Source organism: Numida meleagris, chromosome 7 (genome assembly GCF_002078875.1).
Source record: "Numida meleagris isolate 19003 breed g44 Domestic line chromosome 7, NumMel1.0, whole genome shotgun sequence".
Classification (NCBI taxonomy): Eukaryota; Metazoa; Chordata; class Aves; order Galliformes; family Numididae; genus Numida; species Numida meleagris.
In genome coordinates, this window is record NC_034415.1 from 21,531,822 (window position 1) to 21,556,603 (window position 24,782).

General features: G+C 44.0%; 2 protein-coding genes across 4 annotated transcripts in view; one reads left to right on the top strand and one right to left on the bottom strand.

The window, feature by feature from the left end:
* Positions 1-19,017, top strand: RAD54L (RAD54 like (S. cerevisiae)). The gene is made up of 18 exons (XM_021404593.1): positions 1-197; positions 281-361; positions 831-950; positions 1,657-1,717; positions 3,558-3,693; positions 4,480-4,549; positions 6,922-7,210; positions 7,709-7,833; positions 9,879-10,029; positions 11,974-12,100; positions 14,169-14,243; positions 14,685-14,815; positions 14,920-15,030; positions 15,174-15,297; positions 15,609-15,687; positions 15,794-15,973; positions 16,873-17,036; positions 18,170-19,017. The coding sequence occupies exons 1-18, from the start codon at positions 36-38 to the stop codon at positions 18,369-18,371; spliced, it is 2,388 nt and encodes a 795-aa protein (XP_021260268.1). The 5' UTR covers positions 1-35; the 3' UTR covers positions 18,372-19,017.
* The window catches only part of LRRC41 (leucine rich repeat containing 41), a 9,298-nt gene continuing 3,533 nt past the window's right edge, over positions 19,018-24,782 (bottom strand). For all 3 annotated transcript variants that reach the window (XM_021404594.1, XM_021404596.1, XM_021404595.1), the window contains exons 5-10: positions 23,706-23,951; positions 23,105-23,269; positions 22,464-22,562; positions 21,854-21,976; positions 20,819-20,894; positions 19,018-19,987 (exon numbers count right to left, since the gene is read on the bottom strand). In XM_021404594.1, coding sequence (XP_021260269.1) covers positions 19,753-19,987; positions 20,819-20,894; positions 21,854-21,976; positions 22,464-22,562; positions 23,105-23,269; positions 23,706-23,951 — 944 coding nt within the window. In that variant the 3' untranslated portion in view covers positions 19,018-19,752. The remainder of the gene's footprint in view (positions 19,988-20,818; positions 20,895-21,853; positions 21,977-22,463; positions 22,563-23,104; positions 23,270-23,705; positions 23,952-24,782) is intronic.

The window sequence follows — 24,782 nt, forward strand, 5'->3', positions numbered from 1 at the left end:
GCTCCGCGGCACCCAGAGCGACTCGATGTGGTTCGATGCGCTCGGCGCTCGCTTGGCCACGCCTGGTGCTCCGCCTGAGGGGCGGGGCGAGGAGGCGGGGCAGAACCTCCCGCGCTTTTCGCGCCTCCGGAGCGGTGCCCTCTTGGCCTCCTGCCGGCCGTTACCTTCCCCCCTCCCCTTTTCTCCGTGAGGCGATGGTGAGTGCGGGGTGGGCGGGCGCCGGCTCCGAGCCCTCCGCTCTGCGCGTCCCCTCACACGGTGTGCTGTGCCTTTCTTGCAGCGCAGGAGCCTGGCCCCCAGCCAGCTGGCCAAGAGGAAGGCGGGTGGCGAGGAGGAGGACGGCGAGTGGCGGCCGCCGGCGGTGAGTGAGGGGCTGCGGACCCCCGTTGTGTCGGAGGGTGCTGGGCGGTAGTGGAACGGACCTGCTCTCAGCTGCTGGATGCTTGTGGCTGTTCACCTGCGCAGTAACAGCCCCTCCCTGGGGCTCTGGGGGCTTTCGTGCAGTGTGTTCCGTGCTGCTGACCCTTCCTCTTTCCCGCTTTTAATTATTCATTTGAGGGGAGGGGTGGATTCCAGTGCAAGCAAACCAGCTCCTTTACAGGCTGGAAGCTCTTTTCCTAATTAGAAGAGTGTTTTAGCCTTTACACAAATTAAACGTGAGGGCGTGGTGGTGCTGCTGGTTCTGCTCTGGGGCGGTTGAGGTGGGTGGTGGTTGGGGCTGCCCTGAGATGCTCAGCTGCCTATGAGCTCTGGCTGTGGTTGGGTGCCCACGGACCGTGACAGTGGTCTCGCTTGCTGCTCACAGGCTTTGCCTTGATGTTGTTTTTCAGACTCAGAAGAGGCAGAAGGCTGGCAGCAAGGCAGAGAGCGAGGACTGCTACAGGTCGCCATTCCGGAAGCCCTTGACCCAGCTGACCAACAGGCCTCTCTGCCTGGATAGTAGCCAGCATGTGAGTGGGCATCGCTGCTGGCACGTGGGAGTGGGTGAACTGCATGTGGAGCTTGTTCATCAGGAGAGTCCACACGCTCTGTGGGCCCATTTATCCAAAGTGTTACAGAAGTGTCACATGCAGTTCTTAGGAAGGACCTTTACTTGCTCCAGCTGTTGTTGTGAAGGAAGTGTGGTGGAAGGACTGTGCTGACCAATGTGGGAAGCTCTCCACATAGATGGCTTAAGTGCTGTCTACTTGCTTGCTCTCTTTGAGCTTCCAAAGAAGCCCAAAGAAGATGGGGATGAAGTTGTGTGAGGGCTTGCTGGGATGTGCTGTACCTTTAGGGCTAGCCTAGCTCTTTTAGGGGAGGGAATTGCCTGACTGAATTGCTTGAGGTTAGGGAGAAAGTAACTACATTTAAAGAAGTGAATACTGTCAGTGGATTTAAGTAGATGGAGTTATGAAAATCAATTTCGTGCATTAGAAAACTTAAGCAAAAACAGTTTTGAAAAGTGGAGTAGGGGGCAGGAGTTGTACTGTTTTGTTACTTTCTTCCTTTTGCATATAGAAAATAGTTGGGGTTAGCTGGAGCTTGAATAGTTTGAATAGAGGAACTCTCAGCACTTGGCAAAAATGAGTTCTTAAAATGTATTCTAGGCTTGCTGTGTTGAGCAGTCTCTGACTTCAAACTTCTGAAACATGTGCTTTGTTTCTGAATTCTTAGGAAGCTTTTATCCGCAGCATTTTGTCCAAGCCCTTCAAAGTCCCCATTCCAAATTATAAAGGTAAGATGACAAGTTTTAAGAATTACCTGTGTTATCTGACTCCAGGAAAGCATGACGCTTTGGCCTGTCAAATGTACCTATGAGGATTATTGTTATTTTTCGGAATGATGCATGTATTCCAGAAATCCTGACTTAATTCCAATAGAAAAATACTGGCATATTAGCAAAATCTTCATATTTCTAACTAGTATTTAGTTTGGATAATCCTACGTTTCAGAATTGGGTTTTGTATTCTTGCAGCTATGTACTTGATGTGCCAGAAGGTTGTATGCCACATCACAAATACAGAAGCAAGATGAATTCTAAGCCACGGAAGCATATCATCTAAAAAGTACCCAAATTGTGCTAACAGACTGAAAGCCAGGGTGAAAAAGACAGGATGTGCCAGTTCTCTTTCTGCTTTACTTGGTGCATTGAGTCTCAAGGTGATCTTCAAAACAAGGGTAATTTTGAACTTCAAAGCCTCAGCTGGTTTTGAATCAGGCAGCATATGATCCCAGAAACAAATGGGACTTTTCATGTCTCCTCCTTCCCCTTCACCCTCCAGGTGAAAAACTGAAAGACAGGTCAGTTTCACTCAAACTTAGTTATAAAATATGTCTATAAACACATTCAACAGCTAGTCACGGAAGAGTTTGTTTGGCACAGTTCTTACCTGGTGGACAAGTAGATCTGTCAGAAGACTGAAAGAGAACTGTAACTGCAGAAGCTTCTTTTTATGGCTGTTACTTTTCTCTCTCAACTGGGAGATGAGAGTGTTTCATTTTCTTCATGTGGAGGCATTGTCTCAACTTGTGGTATGCTCTTGTTTTGCAAGGAACTTCAGCAAGTGGCAGGGGATTAACTCTGCTTGATTCTTTCCCAAGCAAAATTGCTCCTGGGAGCACAGTTGCCTCTCAGGATTCAGACGAGTCTTTGAGCTGGGTTTTGACAGAAGTGATTTGTATACATGTTCTTTCTGTGTTCATCTCCGTTCCAAAACTCTGACATCAAAATATAACTCAAGGAAGAGGGACTCATCCTTATTTTCTACAGAGAAATTAGCTCCTATGCCAAATGTCTGCTATTGCTCAGCAGAGAGAAAATAATTCTCTAGACTAGGTAATGGCAGTATGATTCTGACTATGATGCTGTAGTACTTCATTACTTTTACAGGCCTCTTCCTGACATTATATAAAATATAGAATTCTTGCAAAGCCTGAATTAGGTGATCCAAGCAAGGGGTTTCGACCCAGTATGTATAATTTACATGGAAATGTATTTACTGAGCTGCCAAAGTGTATATCCTTGAATCTTGCTTGTCTTTCAAAAAAGTAAGACAACCACTGGGAGTAATACAGGTACTGGGAGCAGCTGTGGTAGCTGAGGAAAACATTGTGCCTGTTTATGGTTGAATGTCTGTGACTCAGATCTAGTATGATGTCAGAGAACCCTTAGAGATGGAAAGGACCTTTAATGGTTATCTGTTCCAACTCCCCTGCAATGAACAGGGACACCCACCGCTAGATCAGGTTGCGCAGAGCCTGGTCCATCACCCTGCAAGTTAGCTTATACTTCTGTATGCTTGCATATCTGGCATCTGCTGCACCTAGTTGTTCCCATTTTGCTGCATCCAATGTGGTGGGCAGTGCCATTGCTCTGTCTTTGCCTCTGCTCCTTCTTTGCTGCAGCAGAGCTGTCCACTGTGTGCTGACAACACAGTCTGCAGTGGTTGTTTTCTCCACTTCAGTGCCGTATGCAGTTAATTCAGCATTTCTAAATGTAATCAGATGCTTCTACAAGTCTCTGCTTTCTTCCAGAAGGATGTTGTTCTTTGAGTTGTGCCTTTGTTCGCTTTCAGGGCCAACAGGCTTGCGGGCGCTGGGTATTAAACGGGCAGGGCTGAGGAGTCCTCTCCACGATCCTTTTGAGGAAGGAGCTCTGGTTCTGTACGAGCCCCCGCTGCTGAGTGCCCACGAGCAGCTGAAAATAGACAAGTGAGTTACTACCTGGTGCAAATGCTTCAGCTCTGACCTCCCAGTATGTGTAGGTTTGTGTGCTTTCTTCCCACATGTGTCTGAGCTGGGCTCTGAACATCAAGGGAAGCTTAATTCCAAGTATTCTGCCACTGAATTGTTTCAGGTATGGTAATGGTTAAAGGAAAGCATGTACCCGTGCCAGATTGTTTGCTTTTGATCTTCCACTCATCAAAAACTTAAACCTGATGCGCAGAATAAGGATGCATGCGTGGATAAGCTGTTTAGGAAATCTTATGGATCAGTTTTAAGTCAGGATGCATCAGCATCTAGGGACAACCAGAGGGAGATGACTGACAGTCAAATGTTAAACTGCCTAATGATTTTTATTATTAAGCAGTTTCTTCTGTGCTGTTTTTTTTAACTTAAAAGGACTGTTAGCTGGATCTTAGATGGAAGAGGCGTTCCTTGATTTCATCTCTCCATTAATCCAGTTACAGTAATGTTATTGAGACTAAGAAAATATTGGCTTTTTAAATACCTCTCAGAACAATGTTCTGCCCTTGTTTTAACCACAGCTCGACTACTGGTTTCATTGACATTTTAGATTGTAAATCAGGCCTGTGTAACTGTGTAATTCAGAATTGAATTAATCCCTTTTTTGCTTTCATTGGTAGTTGATTCCCTTAGTCCACTGAGAAGTCCTCAGAATAGCAGTGAGATTAAGAAAACAAACAAAACCCCTTAATGAAGCATATGCTGGGCTGAGTGCATTAATCATACTTTTTTCTTGACTATCTACTGTAGGGATAAAGTGCCTGTCCATGTTGTGGTGGATCCTGTCCTCAGCCGTGTTTTACGGCCTCATCAGAGAGAAGTAAGTTTTCTGCTGGAACATGAGGCTATGGTTGGAGAACTTAGTGCATTTTAAAAAGGTGCAGTCCTCAGCTGGAATTGTAACACAACAACTGTGAAGTCTACGTAGACCTCACAGACTGACGGTCTGTGACATTCTTAACAGCCTAGTGTGTTGCAAATGTAAAGTGAAACATTTGTTCTAACCATGATCTTAGAGGCTTGAACACTGCAAATATTCTGTGTCCTGTGCTAAGTGAGAGGGTGTGCTGGGAGTCTTACAACAGCCCTGTTTGTCCTTAAAAATGTGGGAATTTATTGCTTTGTAGTGGATAAGAATTTTTTTCCTCTTTTATTGCGTCTGATCTAGCAAAGTCAGAGACTTCCAGCCTATACACAATACTGCCTAATGCAGAAGTTTGTTGTATCCTGGCTTGTAGGTCACATTGGCTTATAGTGGAAATCTGAGAATTTATGGGTGTTTGTGCACTGGTTGCATAGGTCTTGGAAAGCATGTTGGCTTGCTTATATGTCACCAGTGATGCCCTAGGAAAATACTAGATTCTGCAGAGAGATTTTACAGAGTAAGGGTTAAAAGTCCAGATTTTACTTGATATCTGGAGATGTAGCTCTTCTGAATGGAACTCTGCGTGAAAGGTGCTAGGATGTAGCTGCAATAAATTTTCTTGCAGGCTGATCTTGCGTTGGGCAGAGCAGATTGTCCAGCACTGTTCTGTTGATAACCAGGATCAGCTGGACCTACAGTGTCAGCCTTAGTACACAGCAAAGTTCTTTTTGGTACCATAGTTCCCAGCATGGTGTGTGGTCATGTCCTACTTCAATGTGTTTTATTCAGAGACTACCCTTTGTAGTTGTAAACTGTCAGTGGCCTACGTAGACTTGGAGTTTACCAGTAGAGTGTGCTTAAAAACATTTTCTGTTATAAAATGTGGAACATCACAATACAGTATCAGTGGGAACTAATCCGCAAATGTCTAGTGTAGCTATCTGCAGAGTTTTAAGTTTATCACAGATGTGGTATATTATCATTTAAGCCTAGAGGCAGCACAGGTAAAAGCTATTGTTGCTGATCTTCGAGCTAAGCAGGTCAAGCTGAATGTATTGCTGTATGGGAGATCTTCAGATGGCACTTGAGCAGCCCACAGCACTTTCCTGGTTTGCGCTTTTATCTCAGAGTTGATACTTAACCTGTGAGCCATTATAATGCTGGCCTCTGGCTACATAGCTGGAGGGACTCTGTTTTGTGTAAGATATTGCCTGCTGGCACTTTTGTCAAGTATTGATGGTTATGTTGGTGTCCTAGGCACGTTGTTTTTTGACAGCTAGATATTTCTGAAATAGCAGTCTATTTTCTAGTCTGAGTGATCAGTCTTTGCTTGCTGAGATTCCTGTGCTGTTTTTTTGGTTGATGCTCCCAGGCTGTTGTACAGCATTGTTCTTTGTCATGTCACTGAGAGGTTACTGAACTAGATCCCCAGCCAAATTCTTTTTTTTTTTAGTTAGTAATTTATTTAATAATTGTTCAGCTTGCTTAAATGAATGTCGTAAACTTGATCTTAAGAGCCTAAGGAAGAAAGGAATGACTTGGAAGTGGTCTATCTTCTAGTCTTGTATAGTAGAATGTAAAGGGTGTGTCCAGGTTGTATCTGTTGCTCCTAGGGGATCTTGTCCATTGCCAGGACAATGCCTCAGGTTTTCTCTGACTCTGTCATCACAGGATAGAACACCATGCAGTCTTTTTTTCTACTTTTATCTGTCATGGTGGTGTTGTCAGAGCATAGCAACCAGGCTGAGTGCTTCTGCCATGTGATTAGCAATAACCTCAGCCCTGTTTCTTCTCTGAAGCTAAATCTGGTTTGGTCTTTGTGTCGCCAGGTGAGTCACAGTGGTTCTGTGCTTCTAGGTGGAAACAATGAGAGCTGCTGAGGATGTTCTGGGAGTTAATCAAGTATTAGAAACAAGTCTGGACATTCCATTGGGTGTTTTCGAGATGCTTAACATGTTTGCACTGATTGACACAGGTTAGCTAATGGTCTGGGCCTATCTAGTGTAGTTAGGGTAGAAATTCCTGGGAATTTTAAGTCAGAAAACTGGTTACAACAGTACAGTTAATACACAATATGATTTTGTACATGTTTTGAAGTATATGTCATCACCAGCAATGTTTTTCCAGACCAGATGTGGCCATGTTTTAGCTGTGTCTCGGGTGATTTCCCTCTGTCTCATTAGAATGCTGCATGTCTCTTGGGATGTGCTGTACAAATTTGCTGTTTGTTGTAATATCAGTCCTATGCATTGCAGTAATAAAGCTCTAATGAAGTTGTCATTCTGTGAATGTCCCCATCCTGCTATAAGAGAACAATTTCTTGGCAGGGAGTGAAATTCCTCTGGGACTGCGTGACGAGCCGACGTATTCCTGGGAGTCATGGCTGTATCATGGCAGATGAGATGGGGCTGGGCAAAACCCTGCAGTGCATCACTCTGATGTGGACACTCCTCCGGCAGAGTCCAGACTGCAAGCCTGAAATTGAGAAAGCCATGGTGGTGTCTCCCTCCAGCCTGGTGAGAAACTGGTACAACGAAGTAGAGAAATGGCTGGGGGGAAGGATTCAGCCACTGGCCATTGATGGAGGATCCAAAGAAGAGATTGACCGGAAACTAGGTACAGAAATGTTTGCAAATGGTGTGGTTGGCTGGTTTAGATCAAAACCTCGCACTGGAAGAAGCCTACAGCAGCTGACGTGAATGTCTCTGACCTGTTGTTAGAGCTCTGCAGACTGACAAGACTGAAATTCTCTTTTCTAACTTGTTTAGATCAGATCATTGCATATTTGGTAATAGTTGCTCTTTTGGAATAATCCAAGTGCAATTGTGCCGTTGACTTAGAGCAGTTCCTGCGTGTCATCTTTGTTCCAGACAGAAGCTAGAGTAGCAGTGGGCAGGGATAGGAAGGGGGTGGAAATGGGAACAGCTGTGGGGAAAGGAGTATGAATATATATGGAATTTCTCTATAAAGAAATCAGCTCTTTGTCAGCAGCCAATAGCACTGAAACAAATGGAAAGGTTTTCCTAGGTTTTTAAAAGTGCTGATTTTTTACTGTAGAGTTTGGACCTTTTCTCTTACTGTTTTCATCATCCTTTTCCTACTTTCCATCTATAGTTGGCTTTATGAACCAGCGTGGCCTGCGAGTGCCTTCACCCATCCTGATCATCTCCTATGAGACCTTCCGACTTCATGCTGAGGCACTACAGAAGGGCAGTGTTGGGCTGGTCATATGTGATGAGGTATGGTTAAATCTCTAAGAAGAATATATTCCTGATGTTCTCTTGAAATTCAGGCAAAACTGGCCCAAATTTCTTAAAAGGCAAGGAGTGAGGATGGAAGTGTCAAAAAGGGTTAGCCTGCGGAGGGCACCCATTCTGGTGTTTGAGAGGCTGTGGATATCCAGCTTATCCTTACTGGGTCAGCCTGAATGAGAAAGTGTTCTCAGAAGCTGAAATAGGAAAAAAAAAATCAATTAAAAAATTAAGTGGTGGTAAGTATGGTCACATCTTAGGTCCCTGGAAAGCTGGGGACACCTACACCTGCCTCACTGTGAAATACGCAGTAGAAAGAAGATTCACCACCTATCTGTGACTCTGAAAAAGCCCTTGCTCTGTTGGATCCTTGCTGATCTTGTTCTCATTTGTTGTCCAGCAGTTCCAAGGCATCTGTTCCCTTAGCACAGAGTGGGTGAAGGTGGCCTGCTCTTTGGAGTCACAAACTCAGGAGACTTGTTTCTGTGCTTGTAGGGCAGTTTGAAGGGTTCACCCATAGTAGGACCCTCTTCCCACAGTGTAGCATACTGCTTGGGGTGGAGATAGAAGATCTGGATGAGAAGGCCCTTTGTGCTACTTGTTTAAGGATGGGCCTGGCTTGACTCCCTGATCACTGACTGCTGCGGTCTAACTTTGCCATGCCTAGGTTTTCAAGTTAAGCTTTCACGTCTGAAATTGAGTTTTTCTTTATTTATGATTATAGGTAGTGAGAGCCAGAGATATTATTGAGCAGAAAAGAAAATAACCTATGCCTCCTTGAAATAATGAAGCTGGGGGCCTCAGCCAACTGTGTGTCCTCTGTGGCCCCTTAGAAGAGATTTGTTAGAAAGTGATGCCACCCAGTGGTTTGGTTCTTTATGTGCTGGTGTAGCACTGAGAGGAGCTTAGGAGTGATCGTCCCCAGGACTGTGATGGCTCCCATTCACCATTTATGCTCCAAGTCTGTGGCTGTCTACACTTCTAAGTGCCCCTGGGACAGGACCAGCAGCTGAGGATGCTGAGAGCGTAGGTCCTTGGCTCTGCATCTTCCCTATGTTTCAGCTCTGAGGTGGTCTGGCACTTGTAATAGGCATCTCTCCACTTCGTCTTGCAGCATAAGAATAAGAACTACTTTTTCCCAGGCAGTATTTTGCAGCACTTCAGGGAGTTTTGTTTGTCATCCTTCAGGAATCAGGAGTGTCAGTAGTCCCAAGTATTTATATATGGAGCATCAATATAACAGTTTGTCTGTGGAAAATAAAGCAGATTTTAAATGTTCTTCTCTTGCTTTTATTTGTTTCATTCCTGTTTGTGGGGTTGGTATTTTGTTCTTTTTTATTTGCTCATGTGTTGGGAGTGTGGATGTGTTTTCTTTCTTAAACCTTTTTTCTTTTTCTTGACAGTCATTTTTTTTTATTCCATCTCCCAATTCTTCCTTGCCATGAGTGGCCATGGAGTGCAGGCTGTGAAACACTGATGTAGAGCAATGTGTTTTCTTCCTCGTCCCCTTCTCTGATAAGGAAGTTGGTCCCATACTTGGATTACTACCTGTTGATGCAGAATATATTTTTTATAAGTGTGCAAAGGCCTGACTGTTCTGGGTATAGGTGATCTGAATGGCTTAGTCATCTTAATCTTGAATGATGCAAGGTCAAGTGTTTGGTGCCTGGTGTTGGTAGCTGAAAATGTCCCTGTCTTGGATTGGGAAACAATTCTTATTAGAGCTTGTGATTGTCATGTTTTCATGGCAGGTTCTTTTCCTTGGGTGTGACTCAGATGTTCCTAGCCTGAGAAGCTTGCAATGGAAATGGTATTTCTCCTCCCATAATTGCTTCAGGTTTCCCACCAGTTTCCTGCATTTAAAGGAAGTCACAACACCTGAATACAGGAAAAACACTTATTCTACTATGAGGAAATGGGAAGCTGTGAGGTGTTTTGTGACAAAAACAATATGTGTTAATGATGGTCTCCAAGCTGCTTCCTATCAAGGCTACTGGATTTTTTTACCTATGTGCTTTTTTTCTTTTTCAAAGGGACATAGACTGAAGAACTCTGAAAACCAAACATACCAGGCTCTCAACAGCTTAAATACACCTCGAAGAGTCCTTATCTCAGGCACACCCATTCAGAATGACTTGCTTGAATATTTCAGCCTGGTGCACTTCGTCAATTCTGGCATCCTAGGTAAGAAAAATGAATGTATGAGGCATGAGGAAGGGGGAAATTAATGGCAAGGCTTCCTTTGGTTACCAGTGCCAGTGAAAGGAGCAATCAAAACATTAAAGAAAGGAAAGATTATGTACAGATTGGAGACTTAATCTCCTTCTGAGAGTCCAGAAAGTCTAGGTCACGGTCTCCTGTTCTAGAGACTGTACATAATTGGAGCTCTGTTTCAATTTAAAGTATGTGTGTCAAATGTGTTTTAGAAGGAGTATTAATTATTAAGATAAGATGAACATGTGGTCCTGAGTACAGTATGGCCAATCTCCTTACGTAGCTGTAATGGTCAACCAGAATGTCTGGGGCTAGGAGTGTCTCTGATAATGAGCGCTTTGAGATACTGCAGGAGTTGCTGAGCTGGAAGAGCTAGCTCAAAATAGTACTCCCCACAACACTTACAGCCTACAGCAAATTCAGAAATCTAAGCCAGGAACGATGCCTTTGTGGGAGAGGCTCTGGAGGAAAGAGTTTCGAGTGACATACTCCTTGCATTCTGTACAGAGGTGGCCTGGAAGATGTGTTTTTTCCTTCTCTCTGTTGTGTTCATTTGGATTAGGAATTTGAAGTGACTGGTGCAAGGTGGAATGGGGTGTACCTTAAGGCAGGGCAATCAAAGCCCAAATCTTTGGCAGTCTGCCATCCTGCTTTCAAATATATTGTGAGAAATTCAAGGATGATGGCTAGAACTTAGAGTTAGGATTGTACCATGGCTTTTGTGTTTAGTGTTTGTATGATGTGGCAGTTTGGTGGTTTTATTTTTGTTTGATAAGGGAGACCTGTGAGTCTGGGGTTGAAAGGAACCTGGAAGAGGGACGCTGATTGGTGTGAGTTTTCAGAGGGGTTGGAGCTAGATGATCTTTAAGATCCCTTCCAACCCAAGCCATTCCATGATTCAGGATCAAACACCTTCTACAGTTGCTGGTAGCTGACTAGAATATTCAGTCTGTGGCTCCTATGCTCTGCTTATGTTTCTAAGCTCTGTTTCTTTTTGAAAAGCAGAGTAGTTCTTGCATTCTCTCCTACATGTTTGGGTTAGGAGCAGGTCTACTGTTTTCCAGTGTGAAGCATCTTGTATTTGTCAAGTAATTTTTCTGTCAAGGAATGAAAATAAAGTGATCTGTAAATCATTTATTTGCTGCATCTTGTCACCCACCTTTGTGTCAGACTGTTGGGAATCCTGTCAAAAAGGCTTCTCATTAACGAGTTGTACACGTACTAGAATTAAACACCTAGTCATCAGATTCTCAGCCTTAAAATCAACATTTGGGCTGTATTTCTCAAGGAAAGGATGGGATGTGGTGGTCTATGTTCTGTATCTGTTTTTTTCTTGTTTTCTGCTTTTTTTTTTCCTTTTGTATTTAATGTGACTTTTTTTCTCTTGACCTGTGCTTTGGGCAAGATTAGCTTCCCTGTACTTGCAGTTCTTTCTCTCTGAGATGAGATTACTACTACAAGCACTTCTACCAGAGCTGTACGAATGCAGTGGTCACTTTTCTCTTTCTCAACCTGTGACCAGTAATAAGCAACTGATTACAGACTGTTTTGGAACAAACACGTAATTTCTGCACAGTTGTTGACAAGGATACAAATTCTGGGAGTAAAACTGTAGCTGGAATGAAAGCAAAAACATTATATGCCTGATGGGACTCAGGTTTAACTAAAATTTGTATAACCTTTGGCAGCGCTGCATTTTTAGAATTGAAAATAATTTCCTGTTCTACAGATTTGCCTGCCTTGTTTAAGTCTTTCCTGGCTAGAAAGAAAACCAAATGCTGCTGATGGGGCAAGAATTTGTATTATCTGCTGTGCCTCTTGCTTATGGTACGATAGCTGGGGCTGTGGGGATACTGATCAAAGGTTATTTGGTAGTAGCTATCACTTTCTCATTTCTCATTTCTTTTTGTACAGGGACTGCACAGGAATTTAAAAGACATTTCGAAATGCCTATCTTGAAAGGCAGAGATGCAGATGCGAGTGAAGCTGAACGACAAAAAGGAGAAGAGAGGCTTAAAGAGCTGATCAGCATTGTGAACAGGTGAACTTATCCCTCTTCTCTTTGCAGAGCTTTTGCATAAACCCTTGATGCATGAATGCCTTCCAGAATTCAAATTGTAGCTGTAACAAATATCTTGCCAGTTAAGTCTGTTCAGTAAGTGATTGTGCAAATGTATGTTGTCTTAAGAAATGTACACAGTATGTAGCTTTAGTATGAAAAGTAGCATATCGAAATGGCACAGTTAGCTGCAGTCACTCTCACTCCCAAGCAAACATTCAGATATGAATCACGATTTGACTCTTATGTTTGTTTTCTTTTGGTATCTAATAGTCAGGTAGCATTCTTTTATTTGTGTTAATGTAACTGCAGCATGTAGATGGAGTTGGCCTGCAGATCTATCCCGTCCAGGTGTGAGCAGCAGACAAAGGATGAGGAGTGCTGCTCAGTTCATGTATGATATCTGGGTCACAAGAGTCCAGCTCATACTTTCACAGCTGTGTTGGCTCTGTAGGGCTAATGGGATTAGAATACTAGCATCAGAGGTGTGACTTCTGATCCCTAAGGAGCACCTCTGTCAAGTAAAATGATATCTTCTCTGATTTTTGGTATTTGCTTAAATGTTTTGTTTTCTGTTGATGAATACAACCAGTGTATCCACATCTGCTGGTAATCACCGACCCCAAAGTTTCTTACTAGAAACTCCTTTGAATTCTTAGCATTGCAAGTGTCATCATTTCTTTCTTTCTTTTTTTTTTATTAAATCTGAGCTGTTGCAACCATCACAAATGCAATCCAGCAGTTCATAGTCATGGTAAATTGAATTTCACATAAAGTATAGCCTGTCTGTAGAGTTAGCCATGACCTTGGCTCAGATTGGCTTGGAAAACTCTTAAGACAAAGAATAGATTTGGAGAAGAGGTTATTCTTTTTTTGAGGCATGTTATTTCTTTAGTTAATCAAAAAAGGATGTTCAGGAATGCTTGCACCTGACTGTTGAGGTCTGTATCCTTTTCTTCATTGTGCTACAATCTTAGCGTGCAAATAGAGAAGATGAATCACACTGGCAATACCAAGAGAATCAGCAGAGACTAGTAGGGCTTTCAAATGTGACAGTGATCCAAAGATATGTGGAATCGTAAGTATGGGGCTGGAAGGCCCTGGATAAGGCCCCTAATCCATATTGATGTATTGAGGTAGAGGATGTTAGACCCAAAGCATCTGTTTCCTTAATTCCCACGGAGCACTGGGGAACTCACAAATGCTCAGGACACCTTTTTCAGGGCATGACTGTCTTTGTGGTTAGAAAATGCTCTTAATATGTAACCTAAATCTTCCTTACTGCAGCGTAAACCTGTGTCTTTTCATCCTACTGCTTATGGGTTTGGAGACCAGATTATTCCTTTCTTTAGCAGCCTTTGACAGATTTTGGAGTTGTCATATATCCTTGTTGTCATCTGTGGATTTTGTAACCTCATGTTTTTGGTGTTTCCTGGCAGAACTGGGTCTCTGCATCTTTTTCTTATTTTGGTTGCTTTTTTTTTTTCTCCAGTCCTTCTCATATTTTCTGAAGTATGGTAGAACTATTCTGCAGGCCACCTCTAGAGCCCTAAAGGATGTGCCCTGAACTTAAATCTTGGACCAGAATGAACCTGTCTTGATAGAAGGTGGCTGATGAGTTACCTGGGAATCTTGACAGCTTGTACTCCGTGCAAAGTGCATTGCGAGTAGTTGTTAAATCCTTTCCCTGTTTGCTGTCCACGCCATTGGTCTGGTGTTGCTCAGCAGTTGAGAATGCTGTTGGTAGTTTGAGAAAGGGTGAACATCTCTAAGGACCTGGACTTCAATAGCTGTAGTCATTTTTTACTCCTCCAAATCTCATGAATAGCAGTTTGGAGCCTCACAAAGATGGCAGGCTATTCTGGTTTCTCTATCATGGGCTAATGTAGGTGCTTAGTGTGGATGGTGGGTGTCCGGCCTTTACCGTGTGTTTGATTGTCACAGACTTTTAGAGATTAGATGTCAAAGCTTTGTGTTAAGCATGAATGATATTGATAAAATGGAGTTTTGATGTCATTTAAACATCTGATTTTCATTTGCCTCCTTGCAGATGTTTAATCCGAAGAACTTCAGACATTCTCTCCAAATATCTCCCAGTGAAGATTGAGCAGGTGGTCTGCTGCAGGTACTGGAAAGCATGTGCCCTTGCCTGAGAGATGGGAGTAACAACAGAAAGGACTAAGTAGCTGCAAAAAGCCTGAGTTCTATGCTTCTGGTGACCACTTCCCTCTAGGAATGAGATTATAACCATTAGCATTATGTTGCTTTTTCTCCTGAAGCAGGGGTGGACAACTCAGAGCTGATGGTTTTGCCAAGTGACTGGCATGCTTTGTGCAGCTTTTGGGCAGCAGAGCCCTGGGCTGCACAGAGTATCTGTGAACTTCTCTTCCAGCTCTGGGCTGAAATAACAACATTGCACCATCAGTCATGGAGGCAGTTTTAGGCTGTCTGGGCTGTAGCTAAAGAAAATTGTGTGCTTAAGCTAAAAATGATGCCACTGTATGGAGCAGGAGAGGTGGTGTTGGTCTGGTGGTAGAGTGACTGCAAGGCTGTTACTCTGTTTCAGACTGACGCCTTTGCAGGCTGAGCTGTACAAGAACTTCCTGAAGCAAGCCAAGCCAGTGGAGGAGCTGAAGGAGGGCAAGATCAATGTGTCCTCTCTCTCTTCCATCACTTCCCTGAAGAAGCTCTGCAACCGTGAGTTGTTCCACTCATGTGTAAAGGGTTTGGTTTTTATGCTGTTGGTGGATTTTTGTGTCTTCAGTGTGCACTCCACAGACTTTGAGCTGTTTGTTCTCCAGACCCTGCTCTTATTTATGATAAGTGTGTGGAAGAAGAAGAAGGTTTTATGGGAGCCCTGGATTTGTTCCCTGCTGGCTACAGCACCAAATCTGTGGAGCCCCAGCTTTCAGGTACTGTGGAGCTCAATAGTAGAGATGTTCTGCCTAATAGGCAAACATGAGAATATATTTAGTACACTGTTAAGTGACCCTTCCAAGGTCAGGAATTTGGGAACTTCTGTTCTAGCTTACTTTCTTCTTTCCTTTTTATCTAGGGAAGATGCTGGTTTTGGACTACATCCTTGCTGTTACAAAAAGCACCAGTAACGACAAGGTGGTTTTAGTTTCTAACTACACTCAGACACTGGACCTATTTGAAAAGCTCTGCAGGAACAGAAGGTTTGTCTTTTGGCTTCATTTGTCTAATCCTGCAAGACTGTACTTGCAGCCTACGCTGCAAAAGAAACTGGCTATTTTTAAAGTTTTTGTCAGCAGGAACTTTTGACCTGTAATGTACCTCAAATGTTCCTGAATTGGAACTGACATGGCTTGTGCTCTGGCTACTGGGGTCACTTGGCAGAAAAGTTCTGGCCCTATGCAAAAGCTCCTAAAGCCTTGTTGCAAGGCAGTTTGTGGAAGGTTCTTCTCTTATGCGTAGGATGCTTTAAAGGTCACAGCAGTCAGATTGTAGTAAATATTGTATATTCTAGGTATTTATATGTCCGGCTGGATGGCACCATGTCCATTAAGAAGAGAGCGAAGGTTGTGGAGCGATTTAACAGCCCCTCGGTAAGTAGAACCTGGCAGATGTGGGCAGTTTTCCTGCCTCTTCTTGGAGTGTGAGTAGAAGTGTGGATGCCTCTGTTGTTTAATCCAAGCCTGTCTTTCTCTGCAGAGCCCTGAGTTTATCTTCATGTTAAGCAGCAAAGCAGGTGGCTGTGGTTTGAATTTGATTGGGGCTAACAGACTGGTTATGTTTGACCCAGACTGGAATCCAGCTAATGATGAACAGGCCATGGCTCGTGTGTGGCGGGATGGCCAGAAGAAGACCTGCTACATCTATCGACTGCTTTCAGTGAGTCTTCATCCTCTCCTTTTCTGCATGGGGTTCTTGGTGCTAGCCCAGGCTGCAGCAGATGTAATTGGGACCAGAAGAGAGACAACCCTTTTGTGTCAGTGACCAAGACTGAGTGGAACTTAGTTGCTGCCTACCTGTAGATATATTGCCATGGATAACAGTATGCATTTAAGCTGGAAGGTCATTACTTCAGGCCTTCATTTCTAATGATGATTGGCTTCTGAGAAATAGAAACGATTGAGGCTTTCCAGATAACATTCTTTTCTGAAATCATTAAGGCATCTGACTTCTTTAATTTCATGGGTTGTCTGATGCTGAAGTTGCTGCTTGCCACTCTGGCTGTGGTCTGTTGTGGCTGGGCATATATCTACTTAATAAAAAGTGACTACATTCCCAGAACTACAGAAGCTTTTGGAATGGGGCTACCAGTTAATAGCTGCTTTGTAAGGAGAACAATGAAGTAGTAGTACTGGTACTTTCAGACTGCTACTGTAACAGTTTGTCGGGGAGTGTCAGTATTGATTACTCCTCAGAAATGTCCTCTGTGTGCCCTTGTTCAGCTTCACCTTTTGGTTCACTTTCATCTAGTTGAGGATGATTTTTTTTCTTTCAACTTGTGATCCTTGATAAATTATTATTTTACTTTGTCAAAACATCCATATCTCAGTTGGATCCACTCCTGTGCCCACAGTGAAAGACAAGAGAAGCAGAATTGAGTTAGATCAGTAATGAAAAGGCGAATGATCAGAATGCAGCTAGTAGCACTTGCCTCTCATCTGTACTGGTCTGATAAGACACTCTGGTGCTGACCGCTGCTTGATCTGTTATGCTTTCCCAGTATAGTGTTCTGCACTAGCATCCCAACTGTGCGTCATCTCTGACCTTCTCTTCTGTAGACAGGGACCATAGAAGAGAAAATATTTCAACGCCAGACCCACAAGAAGGCACTCAGCAGCTGTGTGGTGGATGAAGAGCAGGATGTAGAAAGACACTTCTCACTCGGGGAGCTCAAGGAGCTGTTTGCATTGAATGAGACCACCACCAGTGACACCCATGACAAGTGAGTATATGGTATGGTAATGGATGGAGTCAGCAAAGAGCTCCAAACTTGGTTTACTGATTCAGAGGTTCCTCAGGAAGCAGGAGGAAGCTCGACAGAGAGGGCCTCAAGTGTCTCTACTTCTGAAGCTGTTAATCAGCTGAAGATTAGCACTTCCTTGGTGTCTTCTTATTTGTTGTGTTAGAAAAGCTGCTCTGGCTGAACAAGTGAGCAAGGCATCTTGTTGGTTGTTTGTGCTTGGAGGCTGTGAAATACTGCTACTAATGAACAACTCTAAGCAAATTCTTCTTTCAAGTTGCTGGAATTCCTTGCCAGTACTGTTCCTGGTAGTGTGACTGGCTTCCAAATGCCAAGATGCTGAGCTACTTCCACGGCCAGGGCTATTCCATCTGCTAAGAACTGATAAGGCCAATTCAGGTACTTCTCTGGGGACTCAATTTCTAGGCTCTACTGTCAGCCCTTCTGTGCTCCCCAGCCCCCAAGTCCTGTGGTACTGAAGACACGAAAGAGGACAGGGAGTGCAGGAAAATGGTTCACTGAGAAGGTTACTGAGTGTCTCAATTCAAGCAAGAAATGACAAAGATGAGTTTAAACTGACTCAAAGCTTAAATCTGTATAGGTCTGTGTGGCAACAAGCCTTGCTGGCAGGACTGCTGCTGTCCCATCTCTCCTTGTACAGCTGCTCAGCAGGGCATCTGCTAAGACAGTCTGAGCACAATCCAGAGGTTGTGGCAGGAGTCAGGATGCATGGCACTTTCTTCTGAGCTCAGGAAGCCATACGTGGCGCTGAGGACGTATGTGTTAGCAGTGGGGATGATCGCTTAAGGTCTTCTCTAAACATTGCTCGCTTCCAAGAGAAGCTCATCCCAAACTTTGGGCCTTGCTGTCCTTTTCCTACTTTGCTAGAAGTTGTGGGGAACACCATTAGATACAAAGCAGGGGTTTTCAGGATTTTTTTTTAATCTGTCAGGTGTGCTGGAGAGTGGTTGAGTGTTTAAACGGTAGCAATTCATCCTGTCTGAAAATCCAGTTAGCAGTGATGCAGGTGACAGGGAGTCAATCCAGATATTACTGGGCTGTATTTTTAAATAACCCTTAAGCAGAGGAGAAACCTTGCACTGACTCTGTTCCAGGATCAAGTGTCGTCGCTGTGTGAATGGCCACCAAGTACGGCCACCTCCTGAAGGCTCTGACTGCACCTCTGACCTCTCTCAGTGGAACCACTGTGCTGATAAGCGGGGCCTACAGGACTCTGTGCTGAAGGCTGCGTGGGATGCTGCTGTCACCTTCACATTTCATCACCACTCCCATGAGGCGCAGCGAGGGATTCCCTAACAGGTTATTGTCCCCTGTGGGGGCAAGGGCAGGCTGCTGTGGCAGTCTTTAATCCCTTTCAAGGAAAGGGGCAGTGGATAGCAGAACATGCTGTATTTGTTCTGTGGCTGTGGAGTAGCAGAACAGCATGGTTCCTGAGAGGCTTGGAAGGTCCTTAGCATTGGTTGGTTTCTGCTGCAACAGCAGTGAGTTCATCGCTTTGTCTCTGCTGCTCTGTCTTGTATTTCAGAAACAGCACATTGGGAATAACTAGATCTTGTGTGCTTGATCAGGGATTCAGTGCTGTGCCTTCTACTCAGCAAAATTCTGCCTTCAGGTTTATGTTAAGCCTGCAGTTTTAGAGCACTTGATATGCAGTCACATTTTTTATTGGTAGCATTTGAAAATGTCCAGGTTCCATTTCTGTCACAAAACATGAGCCTTGGTTCATCATTCAGGAACAGGAGAATCTGTGCCAAAAATGCCCTCAGCTTTTATGTTGAACATCTCAGCTTAACGAACATGTAGACAGTAGGAAATCAGGCTCCACTACGGTCAGTACCTTTTTAAAACTACTTGCTTTGTTATTGGTTGGATCGCCAGATCAGGCAAAGTTTTTTAATTAGATCACATTAAAACCCAGCAATAAAATTCACACTTTAGTACATTATGGGTCCTAATTCTGTTTTTATTATAAAAATGTTACAAAAAAACCCAACTATTCAAAGCCTCTGGGAAAAAAAAAAAAGATGCAGACAGTAGGTAGGGGCAAGACCAATTATTTTCCCAGATACCTTGATAAATGATTGCAAACAAACAGCAGAGTACTTCGTATGCAGCTTTTTTATAAGCTTAACAAAAGGCCAAAGCATGGAGCTTTATTTGCCATTTTTTTTCTCCCTACTCATTTTAAGTGGAGGGAGTTCTTATTTCAAAGATCACAGATTAACAGAATGGCTGAGGTTGAAAGGGACCTCTGGAGGGCATGCTGTTCAACCCCACTGCTCAAAAGCTGCATCACCTAGGTGTGGTTGTCAGGGTCTGTGTCCAGGCAGCTTTCAAGTGTCTCTCAGGATGGAGATATTTCTTAATATGATATTGAGTAAACCAACACAAAATCTGTACAAAAACCCTGGTTCAGAGGTCTGCAGGGTATCATAGAAGCTTATTTAATGCGTCTGTCCCACTTAAATGGAGAAGAGTTTAACTGGAAATACAGCTGTTGACCCAAATGGTCACCTATATCACTTCACTGTGTATCTCTTCAAAGGAATAGAAAAGTGACAAGAACTGTACCCTGCTTGAACCAGGAGCAGAAAACCCTCATCTGCGCTAAGTTTTAGCGGACATGGACTGAAGTGTTTTAGTTCATGCTGATCAGCTTTCTCCTGCCCTGTGTCCTTCACATGACACTGATGTAGTCAGCAAAGGCCTGGGAAGAGTCCCATGAGTCATTGACTACACTGCACACTGCTCTGAGACGCCGAAGTGCTTCTTGAGCTGTTTCAGCATCCTGATCCAGCCAATTTTGAAAGAGGCGTAGGTGGGTGAATTGAGTCTTCCCCCCTCTCTGCTGGATGTGGCCTTCTAGCTTCTTTGTGAATTCCAGGAGCCCATCAGGTTTGATGCAATTTGAGCTGCCCAGAAAAAGGAGGACAAAAAAACCAGTCACTAAAGTCTAGGCTATAATTTGAGCAGTTTAAATTACTGCTTCATCTAATAACTTCCCATGTGAGGATGTTTCAATGCAAAGTACAACTTCCCTTGGTGATACAAAGTGGGAATGGTCCATTAATTTAAACTGGAAAAAAGGCACCCGAAACACAACAACATTAAGGGCTGGAAGTTTGTAAAACCTTTTTAACTATGGGAGGATGTAAACTGGATTAAAGTCATCAAGTAAAATAGTACTGCAGAAATGCCACCATCCACATGCTTTGTGAAGGTTACTCCCTGTGTTTATGGCCATTCAGGCTCAAAAAAAAAAAAAAAAAAAGCAGCAGTAGTTCAGGTTGAAAACCAAAGAAGATGAAAGGAACACAGAAGCATTCACAGGATCCGATGGGGGAAATGACAGTGCTCTCCCTATGCTGGGGCAGTGGGAACAGAGCTATTCATGCTGATGGCTATGAAGAAGTGTAGGTAGATATATCAGTTCTAACCTTAAGAGCAAGGAGGGGGTGCAGTAGCCTCCCAGGGGAGCAGAAAATGAAAGCTGCTTTTAAGATGGAACTTTGATTCATTTATAAATGTGACAGTGCAACACCTCGGGGAGCATGGCCTGGCCTTAGTCACTGGAGTTCCCTGAGGTTTTTAAGCACTCACTGCAGCATTCTCTAAGCTTTTCTTGTGCATGCATTCTCTTAAGGAAAGGAAAAATCTGTGCCCAGGCTTTTCTTGCTGTTCTGAGCCTAGCTGAGCTCTGGACATCCTGAAACAAATTCAGTCCGTTTAGAGGAACGGAATACCTGACATCCAACTGGCAAAGAGAAGAGGAGGAATCTTCAGAGAAAATGTCTGCCAGGGCAACCAGCCTGTGATTCCCTAAGGAGAGAAATGCAGCTGTTAGATCCAAGCTGGGAACTATCTTAAATATCTAAATGATCAAGGTGCTGAGATATTAATGCAGAAGGGAGGCTAAAAGCATGCATGCCCAGCATAAAGGGCTTATCTTCAGTTTGTCCCTAAAAAGATTTAGCCCCCTTAACACTGAGGGTGTGGAAATATTTGCTGACAGGATGGATTGTTTCACTAAAAAAAATCCTGCTTTTGTATGTTTTACAAGTCAAAATGCACCTTTGTTTTAAAAATGGACAAAAGCCAAGGTTTAAACACAAACCTTGGTAATAAAATGCATTTCAGGTGTTCCCTTTTGTTTCATTAAAAGATCAGAAAACAATACTTGGTGCTGACCTGAAATTCTTTTCTCAGGCACGTCTACCTGGCCTGTAATCCAAAAATGGCAATTACTTTTGTAAACTCAGTTCTACAGCTTTGACACACTCTTCCTTTACTAGGTCCTGTCCTTTCAGTGGCTACCAAGAATTTTTAAAGCTTCTGAGGCACAAAATCCCTCAACTTAAGCAATAAATCAGTACTTCTGGATGAGAAGCAGCGCATCTGGTGATGCATCTGCTGCTGGGTTTGTTCCTGTTAAAGCATCTGAAGCTGATCACTCACTGTTCAGTTACATCTGGAGTGTAACCAGATGTAACTGAACAGATGTAAGCCACTACTTGATTTTGTCACAGAGATAAGCAACTGCAATGCCCGTGCAGCACCTGGGCTCTTAGTACATTGTTGAATGCAACTGAAATTCTTCCTGTAAAAAAATTACCTCAGCCCCCCCTCACTGTGTGAACTAAGTGACAAAATCGATGCTGTTTGTATAAAATGTTAAGTTCAGCACTAAGATCACAGGCTAGCGATGGTCCTAACTACAATCCTGAAGCTACCTCCTGGAAAGCTGGTCTAAAGTCAAGGCTGACATCTATGGTACGCACCAAGGCGATTCCCAGGCAGTTTGAGGCTCTTCAAAGATGAATTTCTCTTTACTGTATTGATTATTTCCGACAAAAACTCAGTAGTGCAGCTTTCAAACAGCCGGCAGAAAGAGAACGTTATTTCTACGGAAGAAATGGATTGTCAGTACACGCTAGTACTCCCTTTTGTACTTAATTATTCCACAATTAAATCTGGCAGACAGCTCCAGCCTTTAATCCATTTGCAAGAACAAAGCTTCCCTGGCAGCAGACCACGTATGACAGCACTGCTGTTCCATCAACATCAAGATGGCAGTCCTCACACCAGGGAGGTGGCTTTGCCAGCTGACCCAGTTAAAGGGTCTGCTCTGCAGGTTAAAAATCTTTGTTTTATAGCTAAGTTGATAGACTCTGAAACATGTGCCAACTTTGCAGCTGATCCTCTCCGCCCTGCTAGCACAGAGAATCAGACATTCCCACTCTTCCAGCATGTACAGATCTGTCCCTGGGACATCTGACTTTTTGCTTAACATTGTACATCCAAGTATCACCTCCTAAGCGCCAGCCAGCCAGCCAAACACAGCTAGCTGCAGCACCTTTCCAGGCACCAGTGCCCAGGAGTTTGCTGTACCTTGTAGTATGGGATCCTGAAGCAAAAGCAGAACTTCTTTCTGGTGGTCAGCCAGGTTCACATCGTGAAAGCTCAGCTTCTTCAAATTTGGATTACACTCTAAAAGCAAAACAAGTTCTCAGGTAAAGTACTGTCTGGTCTTAGGATTAAAAAAAACAACTGATGCAACTACTAGCTAACACCCAGAAACTGTACTGGACTGTAGATAAACTGTGCTGGATTGTGGATAATTAAAAAGAAACCATTCTGTTGTACAAGATCATCCACGTGTTCGACAGAGAAACTGGGATGGCTGGCACCCATTTTCTTTTCTCAGGTAATTCCAAGGATTTCCACACTGAAAGAACAGACCCACCCAAGCTGGTTCCAAACTAAAAAGACATAGATGTGGCAAGAGCTCAGAGTTTAGATGCAGGAAGTTCAGGTACCCGAGCAACTAAGGACTGCTGGCAGATGTGCCCCAGCAGCTCATACAGTGGAAGCACTTCCAGACTAAGGCTGGGCACAGGAGAATTGCCAGTGAGGCCTGGCAGAGTCCAAGCCAACTGACAAACAAGCAGTGACACTCCAGGGATGGGAGATTGCAGCAAGGAATCTACTCCATGTATCACAGTGACACTACCTACAGGTTAGCAGAGTACCTCTGAGTGCCTGCAAAAGAAGCCCAAGCTCCTGAGACGAAGGCAGTGTGGCGCTGTCAAGGGACAACTGCTGAAGGGACTTTGATGCCTTAAGCACGGGCAGCAGGAATGCGGTGTGCAGAGGCTCCCTGGGGAATCGGATCTCCAGCTGCTCCAGGCAGCATTCTAAGGCAAGAAAAAAAAAAATAACAATGAGACTGGCCTGGAATACCTGCCTTCAGCATAGCTAGGTCCTGGAGCAACCAAAAATCGGTGTGCCTTTCTGTTGTTTTAGGTTGGTAGGAAGTGCAGAAGCTCATGAACAATTTAAAGATCTAGTGGGTACACTCCCTGTGGGCTGCATGGTCAGTCATGGCTAGCGGCTTAGGTCCAGCCTGGTACAAAGCTGTGCTGTATCAGGTTGGCATGCAGCAGTAAGATGCTCTGTCAAAGACTCAGGCTCCACAAGAGCACATCATAGACTGGGAATGACAGAGTGCATCACCATGTCAATCAGAAAGGGAAGGATGTAATCACTTAATTACGTGCTGCTGCAACAACGCGGAGTTCAGCTCTCATTTATGTGCCACATGCCACTCATTGCTCAGAATTGGTTTCCTACCTGGGATTTCTGCATCACTGCAGCTTGGATTCCCCTCTGGCCTGCTTCCTTCCAGCTGGTTTTTGAGGTCAAAGCTGACTGAGAGCATTTGGAGCCGGGGAAAGACGCTCAGGATGTAGCGAACAAGCTCCACGCAGGGCATGTGGGAAAAGACGTCGCTCACACGCAGCACACGGAGGCAGCAGTCTGAGTGTTGGGAGAGGGCCCGGAGTCCAGAGAGGATGCAGAAGATGTTAGCATCCAGGCCTGGAACAGCATTTGTAGAGAAAGGAGTTAGTCATGTCTGTACAGACACCAGTGCACATGCAGCTGGAGCTACACCAACAGTGGAACTTTCAGCCCAGTGCTAAGCAGCTAGAGTCAAAGGCTAAATTCACAGGTTCCTCCTAGGTACTCTGTCCACACACTCTTAAGTTACAGGACCTACTATACACAGAAGATGGAGATCTAGTTCTTTTCCTTCTCCCTCTCTGGACAGTCTTTCAGCACAAGGCCGTGGGCTGTTGTAGGACAGACAAGGCCAATTCTCTCTTGCTAGCATTTGTCTTTGTAGAAATATTTGCTGAAACGCAGAACAGCATGCAAAGGTCCAGTTGTCCAGGGACCTGGCACTACCAAAGAAATTCTTCACAACTGTATAATGCCCTAGTCTGGCGTTACTCAGAAATCAGACTGGTCAGAGTAAAAAGAGTTATGTTTTGCCTGGACTTTGTCACTGTATGTCCCACGTGGCTACGGTACATCTGTGTTTCTAACTGTATCGTCTCTCCTAGGCAGAAAGGATGCAAGACCAAAACTGAGTTATTTCCTCCTGCTAGTAAAAATTAATCCAGGAGCCTTTCACTATGTCATGAATAAAGTGAGAAATCCATTCTTGCAAGAATGGACCATATCTTCAAGGATATAGAATTATGCAGTTAGCGTTTGACTTTAAAGTGTTTTGCTTTGCTCTTTCACAAAGATCAACACTTTGAGATACAAAACCAGTAAGCCACAGATTCGTATCCAGACCAACAGACATACAAAATTATCACAGGTCTATTTTCCCCAGTTCAGTACCTTCAGAGCTTCCTATGC